The sequence below is a fragment of the Protopterus annectens genome, chromosome 9.part0 (genome assembly GCF_019279795.1).
Source record: "Protopterus annectens isolate FY-2018-M chromosome 9.part0, PAN1.0, whole genome shotgun sequence".
Classification (NCBI taxonomy): Eukaryota; Metazoa; Chordata; order Ceratodontiformes; family Protopteridae; genus Protopterus; species Protopterus annectens.
The window spans coordinates 454,398,121-454,415,882 of NC_056743.1; the positions used below are offsets into that span (position 1 = coordinate 454,398,121).

General features: G+C 40.7%; 1 protein-coding gene across 4 annotated transcripts in view; it reads left to right on the forward strand.

Moving 5' to 3' along the window:
* Positions 1-17,762, forward strand: part of ANK1 (ankyrin 1) — a 1,899,552-nt gene that overhangs the window by 1,873,704 nt on the left and 8,086 nt on the right. For all 4 annotated transcript variants that reach the window (XM_044082993.1, XM_044082990.1, XM_044082992.1 and 1 more), the window contains one exon: positions 16,365-17,762. This exon is cut by the window's right edge and continues 8,086 nt beyond it. In XM_044082993.1, coding sequence (XP_043938928.1) covers positions 16,365-16,391 — 27 coding nt within the window. In that variant the 3' untranslated portion in view covers positions 16,392-17,762. The remainder of the gene's footprint in view (positions 1-16,364) is intronic.

Consider the following 17,762-nt stretch of genomic DNA (forward strand, 5'->3'; position numbering starts at 1 on the left):
AAAGAATAAAAAGTTCAAATGTACTGGATATGTAATGGCCAGAGAGATTGAAGCAAAGTTAAGAAAAGCTCCTAATTGGAAAACCCAGGCCTAGATTGTAGTGCCTAACTTCTGGCTAAAAGTATTAACATCTTTACATGAAGATTTAGCCAAGAGTAAGAACTATTTATATGAGCTCCCCGAACAGACCCTAGCCTGGTTAACAAAAATAAAAATGATACTCCTACTTAAGAGTGAACCTGCAAGCTATCCTAAAAACTATGGACCAGTAACTTGCCTTATGACGACGTATAAAACATACACTGGAATTGAGACCGAAAGAATGTAAAATCATTTAGAAACAAACTCAATCATGGCAATAGAACAAAAGGGTAATAAAAGAAAGTCATATGGAACAAAGGAATATTTGCTATTAAATAGCTTAGGTATGAACCTAAGCTATTAAATAAAGTCATAATGGAGAACTGTAGACAGTGGAAGAATCTAAGTATGGCATGGATAGGCTACAAAAAAGCATTTGACAGTATCCCACATTCGTGGATAAAAGAGTGCTTAAAATGTATAAGATACACCCTACACTGATCGATTACATTACAGCAACCATGAAACAGTGGCAAACCACTTTGCAGTTAAGCCATGATAAAGGACAGATTATTATTCCAGGGATAAAAATTCAAAGGGGACTATTCCACAGTGACTCTCTGTCACTGCTGCTCTTTTATCTTGCCTTTAACCCATTAAGTTATCTAGTTATCAGATTAGGCCATGGCTACAATTTGGCTTCCAGAAAACAACAAAGTGTAAAGACTTCTCATCTTATTTTTGTAGATGATTTAAAACTGTATAGTTCAACAGATTGAAAACTGATAGCACAACTGCAATTATCATTTGGTCTTGATAAATGTGCAAAAGCAAGCTTTAAAGCAGGAAAGTTTCAGCACCAAGAAAACTGTTTGTTACAGGAATGTGATACAAAATAACTTGAGCAAGAATGTATAAATATTTAGCAGTTGATGAAGGATCAACAATAAAACATGAACAGATACGAGTAAAACTTAGAGTATTTTAGAAGACTAAAATTAATACTGAAAACAGCATTGACATCTAGGAACAAAGTCCAAACTATAAACCAATTTGCTTTTCCTGCTTAACTTACAGTTTTGGAGTGACTGACTGGCCCCAACAGGTGTTGGATAGGTTGGACAGAAAAGCAAGAAGGATGCTTCATTCTCATCAAATGATATATAAAAATCAATGCATACCAAGGCTATGTATTTCCCATTCAGAGGGAGATATGGGCGTCCTTGAAATTGATTACATGTATAACTCTGCAATCTTGGGACTGCATACATATGTGCTAAACTCACAAGACCCAAACATAGTGAAAGTTTAGAAATATGAGGAGAACAAATCTAAAATGACTTCCCTGCTTAGTTTAGCAGAAGCAAATCGGCATCAAGCAGGAATGGAAACCAAACCAGAAGTAGATAAAAAATCAAGCAGCAACTGAATGTGCCAAAAAACAAAAGAAAAATATAAGGTGTGAAGGGTCTGACGAGAAGGCAAGAAATGTGGAACATGCATAAATATAGTAGCAAGTATATAAAACTTCTGGAAGAACCTCATGTTGATCAGGAACAAATGCAGGAATGTTTAAGGAGAGGCAAATTCAAACCAAGAGATGGAAGGTTCATATTGGCGGCCCAAGATAGTGGACTACATACCCGTTGGTTTACAAAGTCATTGAACATGTGGGAGAAACAGACAAATGTAGGCTCTATAAAACAAAATTGAAAACAGTCGCACACTTTATTGCTGGTTGTGGCATACTAATAGCAGAAGGATTGTATACTGAAAGGCATAATAATATGGCAGGACTGTTGATTTGGGGATTGTGCAAACATTATAATATTGAAGTAGCTAAAGAACACTGGAAATATGAGCCACAAAGCATCACAGAAAATAATGAAATTTATATCACATGGATTATCCATTATCAACAGTTCAAAAAATAGACTCAAGAAAACCAGATATAGTAGTCCATGAAAAGAAGATAATAGTAGCACTGATCATTGAAATTGCTAGACCCAGTGACTACAGTGTCTTACGTACAGAGAGAGACAAAGTCATAAAATAGCAGGTTCTGCAGGCAGAAATGAGCGCAATGTGGAAGAAAGATACCCTGACAGTTCTAGAAGTAGTAGGCGCAACGGGTCTTATAAAAAAGAATGTACAATCATACTTTGATATGTTACTGATACATATAACTCTGTATGAATTGCAGAAGGAGTCATTACTGGGCACATTGTGGGTGCTGCCATTAATTTCATGAACTTTAATCACACTTTGACTTAGTAATAAGGTCCATTTTTGTCATGGTATTAGAAACCCAAAAGACTTGGAGAAATTCAAAAACAGAAAAATCTAATTCTATTTCTGTATAATTGAGGTAACTAATTATGTGAATATGCTTATGTCAGGAGAAGAAATGCAGTTTGGACCCAAACTAATTTCTCCAAAGATGGCTATGGGGAGGGGGGTGAGGGTGGACAATGAAGTTTAGAATGGAAAAGTTGGTGAGAGAGTTGTTGCTGCATTGTCGATGAGGAAGAGTTAAAGCTATGGGGAAGGGTTGGTTAGAGAGGAAGTGATATAGTGGTAAAAAGGTGTTAGCTAAATTTTGTGCAGTATGGGTGAATCAGATTTTGGTGTGAGGTGCTGAGCTTGGTCAGCATGTTACATCTGAGATGACCAGCATTAGATATTTGGGTCCAGGAAGGCCTGAGTTAACTTTTGTCTTTGTTTTTTTTTTTTTCTTCTTCTTCTTTCTGTGTGGGGATGGAGAGCCCAGTCTTATGAAAATGAGTTGGTGCAGTGGAACAGGCAGTAGTTAGGTATTTAGTTCACTTTTTTCATTAGGTGTTGAACTTTATTTATTTTGGATGCTGCTTGGCAGAGGGCTGTTTGTTAGTGTGATAGCCCGACATTTTTCTTGTGTATTTGTGGTTTGTGTTTTGCATGGGGAGTTTTGTTCTTGGCGTTCGATCTTTTATTGCTTTTGTTGGTGGTTTTTGTTTCATTGTTTTTTTCATTGGTGGTTTGACTAGTTTTCACATTTGTTTCAACTTGTAGGATCATGCTTCTGTTGTGGGCAGTTGGTGGTTGTTTAGTTTCCATGCTTTGTTAGTTGCTATTCGCACTGATTTGTTTTGTATATTTTCAGTCAGTTTATCGCTCATTGACCTGGGATCTTTCAGAGTGGTTTACTTTGGCTTCTTCTTTTCCTGTGATCTGAAAGCTAACTTGGTTGTAGCCACCAGTGAGCATTTAATAAGCAGTGTAAACATGGCTGGGTGTGGGGTATAATGTTAGGTTTGCCATACACAATTTCAGTTCCGATATTGAATTTGGGAAGCATGTGGTAGCCTGACTTTTTGGGCAGGCCCGCTTGCATTCAGAGGCTCTGTGTTCACCAGTCATTGGTTTTGTTCCCTTTACTTCCTGACAGGCTTGACTTGTGAGGTGGGAAATACATTCAATTTTGGTAAAGGTAATAGCTAAGTGCCATAGATTTCATTTCTTTCAAATTTAGTTTTGCATTCTTTTCTTTTCTAGGTACTATTTTTTTTTTGGGGGGGGGCTATTCATGTTTTCTTTCTTTTGCAGATGGTGGGGTCCTGCAGCCTGAAGGACAAGTGAGTGGCTATATATGGCTCAAGCAGAGGAGTTTTTTCAAGAAGTGCCAGTGGGAAAGTCCTCTAGATCGGACAGTTCCAGTACGGTTGTAAGGAAAAAGTGAGTGCAGTCAGCAAGAAAGACTCCTGTTGCCAGAGGGAAATGAGCCAAGAAGTTGGTAGTTGGCTTTGACACTGATGGTCTGGCTACTGGAGTAATTTCAGATGTGGTTGCAAATAATGATATTATGTCAGGGTTAGGTATATGCAGTATGGAATTGGCAGCTCCTGCTTGTGGGGCTTTTGTGAGAGAAGGTGCAGGCAAAATGTTTCAAAACGTTGATGTCATGGATAGAGGGGATGCCTGATATCCCTTAGGAGTAGTTGAGCAGGTGCAGAGTGGGGAATGATAGGAGGTTTCATTGTCCGGGAGTGCAGGGTCCAGCTGGGTTAGGGTGAATCATTGGAGCAAGACGTGGGCTCCGATTTTGGGATTCCTCCAGGGGAATGGTTGGCTACTCAGGTACTGGCAACCACAGAGGGTGGGTTTTTCCTTACCTCATATATCTCTACATCACTTAAAGAGAAGATATGGAAAGCTGAGAATGCTGACATATTTGAATTAATTGATGCAGAAGGTGTGCAGCATTTGGTGGAATCTGACATATCAAGTAGAAAGGACCTTTTGGAAGCATTAGCAGTGTTAGGTCAGAGGAAGATTGGAAAATTTAGAACCAGGATGTGGGATAATTGGATATTTGGTTTTATGTATAATATGATTGTCTGCTTGGAGAAGGATAGCCCACAGGCTTTACCACTTTTAGTTATTTTTTAACGATTTGTGAGGCTCAGTGGTTACATTCTGGAAATGTTCAGATGTGGTATGAGCAACTGTTCTGCCATGGATCAGTCTTTGAAATGGGGAGTGAGGCATCAGGATATTTGGCTGGCCATGATGATGGGTAGCTTGGATGGCTTCTTCCAGTTAGGTAAACTAGGGGTGAATTGCGTGGGGTATGTTAGTCATTTACTGTGGGTTGATTTACATGCTCTGTGCACAGTTTTTCGCATATTTGTTTGATCTGTTCAGGGGTGCACACAGTCACAGTGTAGCCATCGGAAGGGGAATCCAACACACGTGGGTTCTGCGCTTACCGATAATGGGTCCTTCCTCACCCTGGCACAAGGTCTACAGGGGTTCAGAGGGTGTGATATTTTTTTGGGGGGCAGAGAAGCAAGCTGGCTTTCCCATTTGCCTGTCAAGGCCCACATACTGTGCCAGATGTTGGTTTACTTTCTTTAGTTGCAATTCATTGCTGAGTTCATTTGTGGGTTTTTATCAGGGTTTTCCATCAAACTGGTGGTTTGTGGGGATGGCTTGGTTTGCAAAAATCTGCACGCTCGGTGTGTGAGAATGAGGTTATATTGAGAGGTTTGGTTGAGAAGGAATTGTGCACCAACAGGTTGTTGGCCCTCTTTTGATTACCCTCCTTTTGTCAACTTCAAAGGGTCACCATTGGGGTTGGTCCCTAAGAAGGCACCTGGTGAATTTCAGATGATTCACCATTTCTCTTTCCCACAAGGGGAATTGGTCAACAATTCTATGTGCAGAAGGACACAAAGGTTAGGTACGCATTATTGGACGATGCCGTGGCAATGATTAAGGGGTATTTGGGATCCTTGCTTAGTAAATGCTGATAGTGAGTCTACATACCATTTGATGCCTGTGGGTCAAGAGCAATGTCCATTATTGGGCATGATAGTGGACAATAAGTTTTATTTTGACAAGGCCATGTCTTTGGTTTGTGAGGTGGCTTGTGCCAAGTTTGAGAAATTTAGCTGTGCGCTTCACTGGGTCTGGCAACAAAGGGTGAATACTCAGAAGGCTGTCCATTACCTTGATGACTTTCTTTTGCCAGCTGAGGGTTTTGACGGAGCAACAGAAGGAATGCAGGCATTCTTTACTATGTGCGAAGATTTGGGAGTTCCGCTGACTAAGCAGAAGTTGGAAGGCCCTGCCAAACTTTATGTTTTTTAGGTCTGACAGCAGATGTTGAGCAGGGTTTGTTTTGTCTTCCTGTTGAGAAGAGAGAGAGAGTGATTGAAGGGAAAGATTGTCTGAATGATTAGGGCCATCATGAAACTATGCATGTTGGGCAGTTTGTCCCGAACAGAGATTTTGCATTTCAGTAGCATTTTGTTAAAATGAGGGAGAAGCAAGCGTCATTGGGTAAGGGTTAGCAAGCTTGTGTAAGCAGATTTAGAACCGCAGTTGTCTATTTTGAACCATTTTAATGGGATTTCTTTCTAGCAGAAAGACTGGGTCAACTGCAAATTTTCACAGACACTGTGGGGGAAAGGGATGGGTGCATGTTTTAGTGGAGAATGGTTTGCAGTTCATTGGCTGGATGATTGGGAGGTGGAGCGGAAGAAGGGTGTGTCTTTTTTGGGGTTGATGCCTGTTTGGGCAGCTTCAGTGGTTTGGCAACAACAATTGTGTGACAGGAAGGTGGTTTCTAATTCAGACAATTTGACAGTGGTGCGGATGTTAAAGTAAAAAAATGCAAAATATAGGCTACTATTCTTAGTTTTATGGAACCTGGATTTGCAAAGTTTGTTGACAATTTTTTCTTTTTCAGGTGTACATTTGCCAGGTACCAGGAATTCGATTGCTGACATCCTTTCTCGTTTTCAGTTTCACAGGTTTTGGCAGTTGGCCCAATAGGCACAGGCAAACCAGCTGTGTTTTCAGAGAAGGTGTGGCAAGTTGGGCTGATGTGACAGGACAGCTGATTCAGCAGTCATGGGTGGATTCGATGGGGGAGGTGCATGGTAGGGCATTATCTGCATTTGGTGAATTTGTATTGCAGTTAACTGAAGAGGAGAAAGTTTGGTCAGTGAGATTGTTGCATTCTTTGGCTAAGATTTGAATGAAGGGGTGGGTAGTTCAGTCAGTTAAGGCAGATTTGGCAGCTTTTTCCATATTCATGTGGGTGATGGATTTAGAGGATTTGACCAAGGCATGGACAGTAGCCTGGATGTTGAAAGGATGAGTAAGGATTAACTGTTGGAAGACTGATATGCATTTTGCCTATGACGAGGTAGGTCCTAAAGGTGGTATTGGCAGGTTTCCACTTATTGAACGGGAATTTTGTGGATTATCCACTTTAGGTTACCTTGTCAGTGTGAATGCACAGTAGAGCATTTAAGGTGAATGAGATGCTGGGTTAATTGTTGTGTCAGGATGTTTTTATATTTCCCTCCTGATAGTGATTTAGTTGCACGAATCTAAAACAGATAAGGTGGGCAGGGGTGCAGAGATTGTGTTGTGTGCGTGTGGGGATGAGTCCAAGTGTCATGGGCCAGGAGGCTGCAGTTATCGCACGGTGGTAGACCACAGGATTTCATATTTCGATCGTGCGGTAGAAGGGTGGTAGGAAACGATCTGGTTTTGGTTTTGATAAGGAAGGCTTTTCAGTGTGTAGGTTTTCAGGGTGAGAGGTTCTCTTTGCATTCTTTCGGATTGGGAGGCCATCGGATTTGGTGAGGGAAGGTAGGTCAGTGGAGGTTATAAATAGGGTGGGGGGGGTGGTCATCTGGGGCCTTTTTGTCTTATATTAGTTAAGTTGATTTATGCCACCAGCTGTATTTAAATATATATATTTTTTTAGGAAGGAAGGTTGTCGTATTGGGACATCCTTATGTGTACTGGACTGTGAAATGAGCTGAAATTAGGCCAAATGAAGGCAAGCTGGGGTTGGGGCAATGTGGGTGGTGTCACCAGCATGAGGACATGTTTGAAGATATATAACTTTAGACTGAAATTACACATATTTGGTTCTCCATTTGGCAGATAATGTCTTAGAGAGTATTCCGAAATTAAAGTTAGAGGTAAGGGTAATAAGGGATTTGGCAAGTCTGAGGAGTAGGTTTTCCTTCCATGATTATTGTGTGGTTAGAAATAGTGCCAGTCTTTGGATGAATGTGGGCAATTTCATGGGTATTGAGCACGCTCATTGTTTTGTTAATAATAGGTTTTCAAGGTGGTTGTCACAGTTTGGTATTCATATTATTGATCATAGGGATTTTGGTGATAGGCATCCAGTGTGGTTTAGGGATGATGGAGTACACTTGAGTGATGCAGGCTTGGACCTGTTGAATGTGCACCTGCCGTTGTTGTTGAAAGGTTTGGTGAAATCATTGTAGGATTTTGGAGTGGAACAGCCTGTATTCAGGCTGGTGGGCAGAAAAGAGGGGCTGTGATGCCCTTCTTCTGTTCCCCCTCTGGTGTTTATGTTTTGGATCATACAAGGTGGGGTTGGTTGATTATCAAAGTGAGCGGTGTCACGCTGTTTCTAGTGGGAAGTTGTGATTAAGTGAACGGTTGAGTTAATGCTGCTTTACATCATGGTGGGATGGAGGTAAACGGCTGATGCTGCCTACTGTATTTTGTTATATTTGAGTTATATCTTTATCTGCAATTAAATTTATGTTTGTGATTAATAAATGGTTGATCAATAAATGGTAATTTTATGCAAAATGTGTGGTGTTTGTTTTACGCGGTGATCTGAACAAACTAATTTGTCCAGAGATGACGGGGGAGGGGGGATGAGGGTGAACAGCGAAGTTTAGAATGGAAAATTTGGTGAGGGAGTTGTTGCTGCATTGTCAGTGAGGAAGGGTTACAGCTATAGGGAAGGGTTGGTTAGAGAATAAGTGATGTAGTAGTAAGGAGGAGTTTTGTGCAGTATCTGAGGGAGGGTGAATCAGATTTTTGCACGAGCTTGCTGTCTGCCTTCCATGTTGTTTGTATCTTCTTATGTGAGCTTGGGGGGACAGGGCAGAGAAGATGGGCTGTGCTGCCCCTCTTCTGTTCCTCCTCTGGTGTTTGTTTTGGATTATACAAGGTGGTTGGTTGATTATTGAAGTGAGCGTTGTCACGCTGCTTCTAGTGGGAAGTTGTGCTTAGGTGAGCAATTGAGTTAATTCTGATTTACATCATGGTGGGACAGAGGTGAGTGGGTGACACTGCCTACTGTATTTTGTTATGTTTGAGTTTTGTCTTCATCTGCAATTAAACAAATTTATGTTTGTGACTAATAAATGGTTATCTTATGCCAAACGGTGTGGTATTGGTTTTATGGGGGGGATCTGGACAAGTAACATTCTAAATCACACAGACCTAGACTCCATTTTAATTCAAGATGGAGTGCACTCTTGATTTATTTCCTTATAAAAAATCTCATTTCACTCACACTACATCCCTGTCACAAAACTGAAAGCTGTGAACATGCACAGACAACGTTCAAAATTTTAACAGACATTTTTCACATGCTGTACCAATGTAAGCTTTACATTTTTTTCAGCTTTTAATGAAAACTATTTATTAGCAACACATACATATTGTTTGGGGTGGCTTGGGGTACTGGACTGCTGGGCTACAACCCCACAACTTTCCCATAAAAGGAAAAAAAGAGATTAATTAAACTTTTCATTTTGCACATTAGTAGCAGTTCAAGGTGATAACTAGTGCTAAAAGTTGAAGATGCAACATGGAACTCAGAGCAGCATGCATGGTTGCTTGAGTTCCAATTGTAAAAAAGAAAAACAAAAAAAAAAATAAATATATATATATATATATATATATATATATATATATATATGTGTGTGTGTGTGTGTGTGTGTTTTTGTTGCTGGACTGTTTTTAAAACAGTCTGGATTGGTAAGTTTGCAGGGATCACTGAAGATGCCCAGAAGTCATTGCAGTTTTAACTGCAGGAAATTGGAAGCTGACTGGACTGTTAGGGTCAGCAGCCTGTCACGTAATCTGTGTATGTCATGTGGCTGCTGATTAGTCCTGCTATTCTCATATTCTCTTCCTGCGCTTTAACTGTAATGTAGTGAGGTTGTGAGAGATACTGAGACGCACAATGAGTGGATATCTGAATCCATCACTGGGATCCAGATCAGAATATTTTTAGATTCTGAGATTTGGAATCAAACTTTAAGGTGAGTAAGAGAAGCCAATGAGGGAATAAAGGCTATTTTTAAATTAACCCCTGCCCCCCCCCAAAAAAAAAGTGCATTTTTTTTTTCCTGGCAGGGCCAGCCAGATGATCAATCAGATACTTTCTGCATTTTTTCCTGGCAGGGTCAACCAGAGACTTTCTGCATTTATTTAATTATTTTATCCTGGCAGTGTTAACAAGTACAAATGTTCTTTCTGACATCCTGGCCTGGAGGCTGGCAGGGTCAACCAGATAGTAGAAGGCAGTGAGCTGGCTGTTGTGGGGGCTGCTTGTAATATAACAGTATCCTGGCAGGGTTACCCAGATACTGGTAGGTGGTCTGTGAGTTCATAGGTTCATATTCTCCAAAGCTAGCTACGAAAATAAAATTGCCACTAATTCCAGGGACAACCACAAAGCATTTTATAGCTATGTCAAGAATCTCAATGGCAACACCCAGATCTGCTCTGAGTTACAGCACAAAGGCATGAAAATTACAGAACCAACTGATATTGCCAACATCCTGGCAGATAGGTTCATTGCTAACTTTACCCCCCCCCCCCCACCCCCTAAAGGGCCCATATCTATACAGGAAGAATGCAGAGTCCCTGTAATCACAACTACGCAGGTGAAAGCTGCACTCTCTAAAGCCTAAAACACATCATCCATGGGACCGGACAACATCCCAGGCTGCGTTTTACACGAACTTCAGAATGAACTGGCTCCCCACTTAAGCACCATGTTCAATAATAGCCTCGCGTCAGGCTTTGTGCCCACTGAATGGCACACAGCAACAGTTATCCCACTCCACAAAGGGGGAGCCACCACTGATCCCGGGAACTATAGACCTATTAGCCTGATGAGCCTGGTCTGCAAAGCCATGGAACGTATCATCATGGAACTCATAAACAAAGACATTGGTAACCTCCAAACTCTGGATCCCACCCAGTTCTGGTTTGTGAAAGGCAGATCATGCCTCCTGAACCTGATCGACTTCTTTGAGGCAGTCACCAAAGCCGTAGATGAGGGTAAAGTGGTTCACATAGCCTATCTTGACCTCACCAAGGCTTTCAACACCATCCCCTATTCTGGAATTATAGCTAAACTCAATAAACTAGGCATAAATCCCTACGTCACAAGATGGGTTGCCAACTGGCTCACTGACAGAACCCACACTGTAAAAGTTGCAGACTCCAAATCTGACCTCAAACCAGTGACAAGTGGAGTACCACAGGGTTCCGTCCTGGGACCGCTCCTGTTTGGTATCTACTTCTCTGAAGTACAGGCTAACACAGAAGGCCTCTGGCTAATGAAGTTCACAGATGACTGCAAACTAGGAGCCATAGTCAAGTCCCCAAATGATGTGAACATCCTACAGAAGGGCCTCTCTGAGACAGATGCCTGGTGTCAGAGCCATGGCCTCAAGCTCAATGCCAAAAAGTGCAGTGTCATCCCCTTTGGTAAAAACTCTGTACCCATGAACTACCACATAGGCAGCAATCTACTTAACACCGAATGTGTGATAAGAGACCTTGGGACCCAGGTGGACAGTAGTCTGTCCTTTGATAGTCACATCGCCACAGTAGTCAGGAAGTCCTTCTACGTGGCACACCTCATCATAAAAGGGTTCTCATCCAGGAAAAAAGAGGTCATCGTTACCCTCTACTCATCACTCATTAGACCCATTATAGAGTACAATGCCCCTTTTGGAATGTACCTCACAAGACATCTGCAGCAGCTGGAAAGGCCACAGAAGTACCTCACAAAGAGGATTACTGGACTCAAACAAATGCCCTACACTGACCGCTTCAAATAAACTCCAGCTTTACTCCGTAGCATATCGCCTACTCAGAGGTGAACTCTGCCTAACATATAAAGCTATGTCAAACCCAGAGCTGCTGGACATGCTACACCTAAAGAAATCCCAATCCCTCCGAGCTACACGCTCTAGGGACCTAAACCTTGTCACCACAATAAACAGGACATGCTGGAGGGATAGATTCCTATCCCAGAGACTTCCCATACTCTGGAAAAGGCTACCCATCTATGTCAAGCAAAGTTCTTCATTAGCACTCTTCAAGAAAAATCTTGATGAGTGGATGGGAAATAGGAAATACACCCCGGGGATCACTTCTGTGTCTCTGCTCATCAGTGGCACAGGAAAATAACTTTCTTGGGTGGCGTAAGCCAGGGAACCTTGTTGGCTAGGCTTGCATAGGCCCTTGGGCCGATAGCCTAGTACCTACCTATGAACCTATATGTAGGTACTAGGCTATCTGCCCGAGGGCATTTATAGGCCTAGCCAGAGTGTGTCGGCATTCGCCACCCCATTGATTAATTAACTGATCCTCTGTCAAGCAGAGCCAATAAAGTGATCCCAGTCGTGTATTTTCTGTTACCCATCCACTCGTCAAGGTTTCTCTTGAAGAGTGTTAGTGAGGGGCTCTGCCTGATGTAATTTGGAATTTTGTTCCAAAGCATGTGGAGTCTCTGTGACAGGAATCTATCCCTCCAGCATGTTCTATTTATTGCTGTGGCAAGGTTTAGCTCACTAGAGCGCGTGTCTCGCAGTGACTTGGATTTTTTTAGGTGGAGCATGTCTATCAATTCTGAGTTGGACATGGCTTTGTAAGTCGGGCAGAGATCACCTCTGAGTAAGAGATATGCCACTGAGTACAGCCGGAGTTTTTTCAGTCGGGCTGCATAGGACATATGTTTGAGGCCAGTAATCCTCTTGGTGAGGCACTTTTGTGATCTTTCCAGCTGTTGGAAGTGTGTTGTGAGGTACATCCCAAATGGGGCATTGTACTTTATGATGGGTCTAATGAGTGATGAATAGAGGGGCACTATAACCTCTTTATTTCTGGATGTGAACCCTTTAGTAATTAGATGGGCCACATAGAAGGATTTCCTAACTACTTTGGCAATATGATTGTCAAAGGAGAGATAACTATCTACCTGGTTCCCCAGATTTCTTATTACCTCTTCTGTATTAAGGGGGCTGCCACCAATGTGGTAATTCGTGGGTGTTTTGTTTTTCCCAAATGGGATGACTTTGCATTTTTGGCATTTAGCTTGAGGCCATGACTTTGACACCAGGTGTCCATCTCAGTAAGGCCCTTTTGGAGGATATCCGTGTCAGCCAGAGAGTCAATTATGGCTCCCAGTTTGCAGTCATCGGCGAACTTGGTTAGCCATAGTCCTCCTGTGTTTGCCTGCACTTCTGAGAAGTATATGCCGAACAGTAGGGGTCCCAGGACCGAGCCTTACGGGGCACCACTTGTGACTGATTTAGAGTCGGACCTGGAGCCCGCTATTCTTACTGTGTGAGTTCTGTCTGTAAGCCAGTTGGCAACCCATCTTGTGACGTAGGGGTTTATTTTCAGGCTGGTGAGTATTTCTGTAATACCTGAGTGGGGAATGGTGTTGTAAGCCTTGGCGAGGTCAAGGTAGGCTGTGTGAACCACCTTCCCCTCATCTATGGCCTTGGTGACTGTGGTGGTCCTGGGTCATGGAGGGTGATCTGTAGCAGGCCACAATTTGCATTGCAGATTTGCCCGATGTTAGATGCACATGGATGATCTCAGAGGTAGCTTGCTGCACCACTAACCTGGAGGTGTAGGTATCCTTGATGAATATGGATACACCCCCTCCTTTTGTGTTTCGGTCCGTGTTCTGTGGCCGAAACGTGTGGTATGAGTTGTAGCCCAGTAGTGCTGGGGTGCTCTCTGGAACCTTGTACCAGGTTTCAGTTACTGCACAGATGTCGACGTTCCCCATACTGAGGAGTGCTTCGAGCACATGCATTTTGAGATTTAAACTCCTGGCATTGAGTAGCATAACCCTCAGTTTTTTTTTTGTTAATTGTGCTGTTGTTTATGAAGCTGTTGATGACTTTCTGTTTGTATTTTTTAATATAATATCCTGGCAGTGGTCAAATAGATACTAGGTATGCACTGTATTCTGGGGGGGCAGTTTGTGGGTGACACTTGTTTTTGTTAACCTAATATCTGTTTGCAGGGTCAGTCAAGATATGTTAAGATGCTTTGTCAATGTTTTGTTGTTGAACCAAACTTTACTCCTGCATGAGTAATGTGTGTATGGGTGAACTGAAGTAAGGTAGCCTGCAAGTTCTTGGCTATGTTATGTGAAAGAAATACAGTAATGGTCTTCTATTTTCATTATTTTAAACCATGTAGGCTCAAAGCAGATTCACTGGGTAGTCAATTGGGATGGGGACTATGCCTATGTGCGAATGGAATGACTGGAGTTCTGGCTTGCTTTGCAAGAGTAGTGTGCAGTTGAGTGAAGTAAGATCAACCACAAGCTCTAAACTCTTGAGTATTGTGTATGTGAAAAAAGGGAGTACTTACTTTAATGACAGCTTTGTCTTTTTTTGTTTTGTTTTGTTTTTTAACCTTGCAAGATCAAATCAGATATTGTGGGTGATTTAGGCAATGGGGATTGGGGCTATGTGTGAATGAAACAACTGGCCTTTTTACTGTTATTGTAATTCCATCTTTGTAAAATTGTAATACTTTTCTGTCTACTTTCAGATTAATGTAAAATAATTAGCAAGTGTATGAGTAATTCTTAATGTATGCTATTTCATATCTCTTTGTGTATATACTAAATGTTTATTTAAAAATACTTGCAATATGTCGGTGCTTTTCTCCCTGGGCATATGCCGGAAAGGGTTTATTTGACTAAAGCTGGTTGTAGAAACCCGGGTAAACAAAAGTAAAATAATTAAAATGAATGTATAATTGGCTGGCACAAATAAGCCTTGACTAATGTTTCTGGCAATATAATGAAAGTAATGCAAGTATGCAACCCAACTGTTACTATTAATTCTACTTTAATCCTAGCAGGGCAAAAGGCAGCTACTTTAGTTAGGTAATGGGGTGTTTGTGAATGTAATGTGTTGACTGTCCTTGCTGTTTACTGTTGTAATTGTGGCTTTGCAAGATTAATGTGTATTTGGGGAAAGTCAGCTGTCATACAAGTCTGTGGCTACTGTTTCTGTGCAACAGAGTGAATGAATGCAGTTGTTGCTGTTTTCATTTTAATCCTGGCAGGGTCAAAGCAGATGCTTTAGATCAGCATTTGATATGATGGTTGTTTGTGGATGAAATATTTGGCACTATAGCTTTGGTGTAATGCAGATTACTTCATACAGTACAGTGTATGTTTACTACATCATGTAGAGTCATAATAGTTTTATGTAGTGGAGACCAACCACATTTTTACTGTTTAGAAGTATTATATCAGAACCTAAACACCTCATTAACTCTGAAATGCACTTTTGGCTAGTATTGCTTGCTATACTATTCAGCATGTCCAATAGTGACTGAGCATTAATTTTGTGTAAATTGGTAAGCATGGTCAGTGTTGCTCCACCCCCTTTCTAGTTGGTCCCACCCTTTCTTTTTGGCTCCATCCCATTCAGCTGTCTCCTGCAGCCCCCCCCCCCCCTTTGATTTGAAGTTACCAGCCAGCACTGATCTTGTCTACCTGCAATGGTAAGATTTTGACTCACAAACTTTTTAGGTTTGTTATTTTATCTAACATATCATGAATCCTTTCAAACTGATTAGTCACGCTATTTGTCCATTGTGCAGTTATACTTTGATATCAAAACTTTGTCTGAAAATAAAACTAGGATAATGCAAGAAGGATAATTGTAACCAACATGATTTCTGTTCTGCAGCACAACAGCCCTAATTCCCAAATAGCCTTTGGTGCCCTATAGGCTGGAAGTTTGCCTTCTGCAGAGATGACTTCATCAACCAAGTCCATACGGGGAAAGTCCTTTAAATGTAGCCTGTTCTAGATTGTGATAGTAAATCTATGATGCCTCAGTTTTAGTGACTGGATTCTTAAGGGTTACAGTCTTTAGAACCTAAGATTTGTTTTTCTTGTCAGGAATGCTGACAGTACATCTTTGTGTTTTCTTATATCCTTGACCATATTCAATACTAACTGTATTATATATATATATATATATATATATATATATATATATATAGTTAAACCAACTAAGCACAAAAATATGCCTTTGTCAGGAAAAAAAATAACAATGTAAGTCACATGGACTGAAATCCATTTTAATTCAAAATGGATTCCACTAGTGAGGTACTTTGGCGTTTGATAAGAAAATATGCTGTTGTCTCTACATTCTGCTCTCTGCAGCAAGGTTGGGAGGGGTGTGCAGTGCATCCATTCTCCTTGTTGTGAAGAGAAATGTTCCTGTGCACCTTTCCCGTGTTCTCCCTTATTGTACAATCAATTGCTAAAGTCCTAAAAGAAAGGCCCACATTCCTTCTGGCCACAGACATAATGACTGCAGCTAGTTTAGTTTGTAGATTTTCTTCATCAAATAAAGTGTTAATCACTTCATGTAAATGAAACGCATAGAGATAGAATAATGAATGTCATGTGCGGCTGTTTGGAATAAGTCACAAGGGAGAGGTACACCACTTTATGCATGTGATGTTATACAACATAGAATAGGTATTCCTAGTTCCTAAACAAATTTATTTTTGCTTTTCAGACAGTCATCTTTTTTTTAAAGAGAAATTAAAATAATAAGATTGCCAAGGCATACAGTATTTAACACAATGGATTTTGTTAAATTAACATCTTCTTTGTCTCTTTCGTTTTCTCCTTTTCTCTTCTTCAGGATTTCACTTCAACACCAAACCATTAAAGCAAACACTGGGACTGAAGCTGGGAACAGAAAATGCTTGTATATTTTTCTATAGGATAAGAGGCATGACTTTCTCTGAGAGACTTGAATTTCTAGAAGCATGATTGACTGCCAAAGCATGATTTATTTACTACTGTCGGATGGGCTAGAGGGAAGGAACATGCAGAAAATGTTGCCTGGAGGGCACACAAGTTTACTTCTGCCAATAAATGAAGAATGAAAGTACAAGGACAACTCTTCCATGTAAGAAACTACAAAATCTGTGCAGGGGCTGGAAGTTTTGTCAGCTTCCCTCTCTCTGTAACTAGGGGCATAATTCAAAAAAGGATTACCTTTGCTGCAGTGAGTTTTTGCAAGGAAAAAGTCATTAAAACAGATGGAAACCACATTCATAATCAGTATGAGTGCAGTGGATAATACTAAAGGGAAGAGGCTTACACGTGTAGCATTTGTTTCAAAATCACACCTGTATGTTTTATTTTTCTTTAATAAAGTGATAAAGAACATCCGTGAGCTATAGTGGGCAGAGTAGTAGTGATCTGAAAACAGGGAACAGTGCCAGGACAGCCACAGATTCTGGGGACACCACTTAGTAAGGCCACTGAGACACTTTGCTTCTACACTTAGGTCTAAAAGCAGCACCTCATGAGGGAAAATATCTTTCATTTCAGTTGGAGTAACTTGGATGCTTCCTGTATATTAGTCAAAGAAAAATCTTACTAGCTGCCATGTCCGTTTTAAAGGGCAACACATGCAGATTCATACAAAATAACCAGAAAACAGCAAAGAACCAAACAATTATGTTTTACAGAAAAAAGTGATGACATTATCAGCACTATAATGACCCGGAGCCTAGGTGTTTTCACTTTGTCCCACTTTGTAGTAAGAAAATCTCCAAGGACTTAATCCCATCCTTCTGCAGTAGTAATAGCAACCATAAGCATACTTTTAGGTTTAGGCTTTATGTTATTAAACATTTTATCATTTTCTGTCTAAAATGTTAGCTTTCAAAATGTAAGAATTTAGCATTTTGTAAATTTCTGTAAAACCAGATATTTGAATAACTTATTTAAGTCCCTGGCTTCTATCATTCACAGACATTTCTACCATGTGGCAGTTCATTAGTACAGCACACTGTGTGTTTTCTGACACTTATATTTAAAGCAATAATACAAAATATCTTTAAATACAAAAGCCATATCTAAAGATAACATATTAATGCATCATAACCTTCTGTTTCATAGTTCATTCCAGGATTAACCCAAATTTCTCCTGTTCATTGTCTGACTGCTTTAGGTACCTGATTTTTAGTATAACATGGTAACTAATACCCTGAGATAACATACTGGCAATTTATAAATTATTATCAGT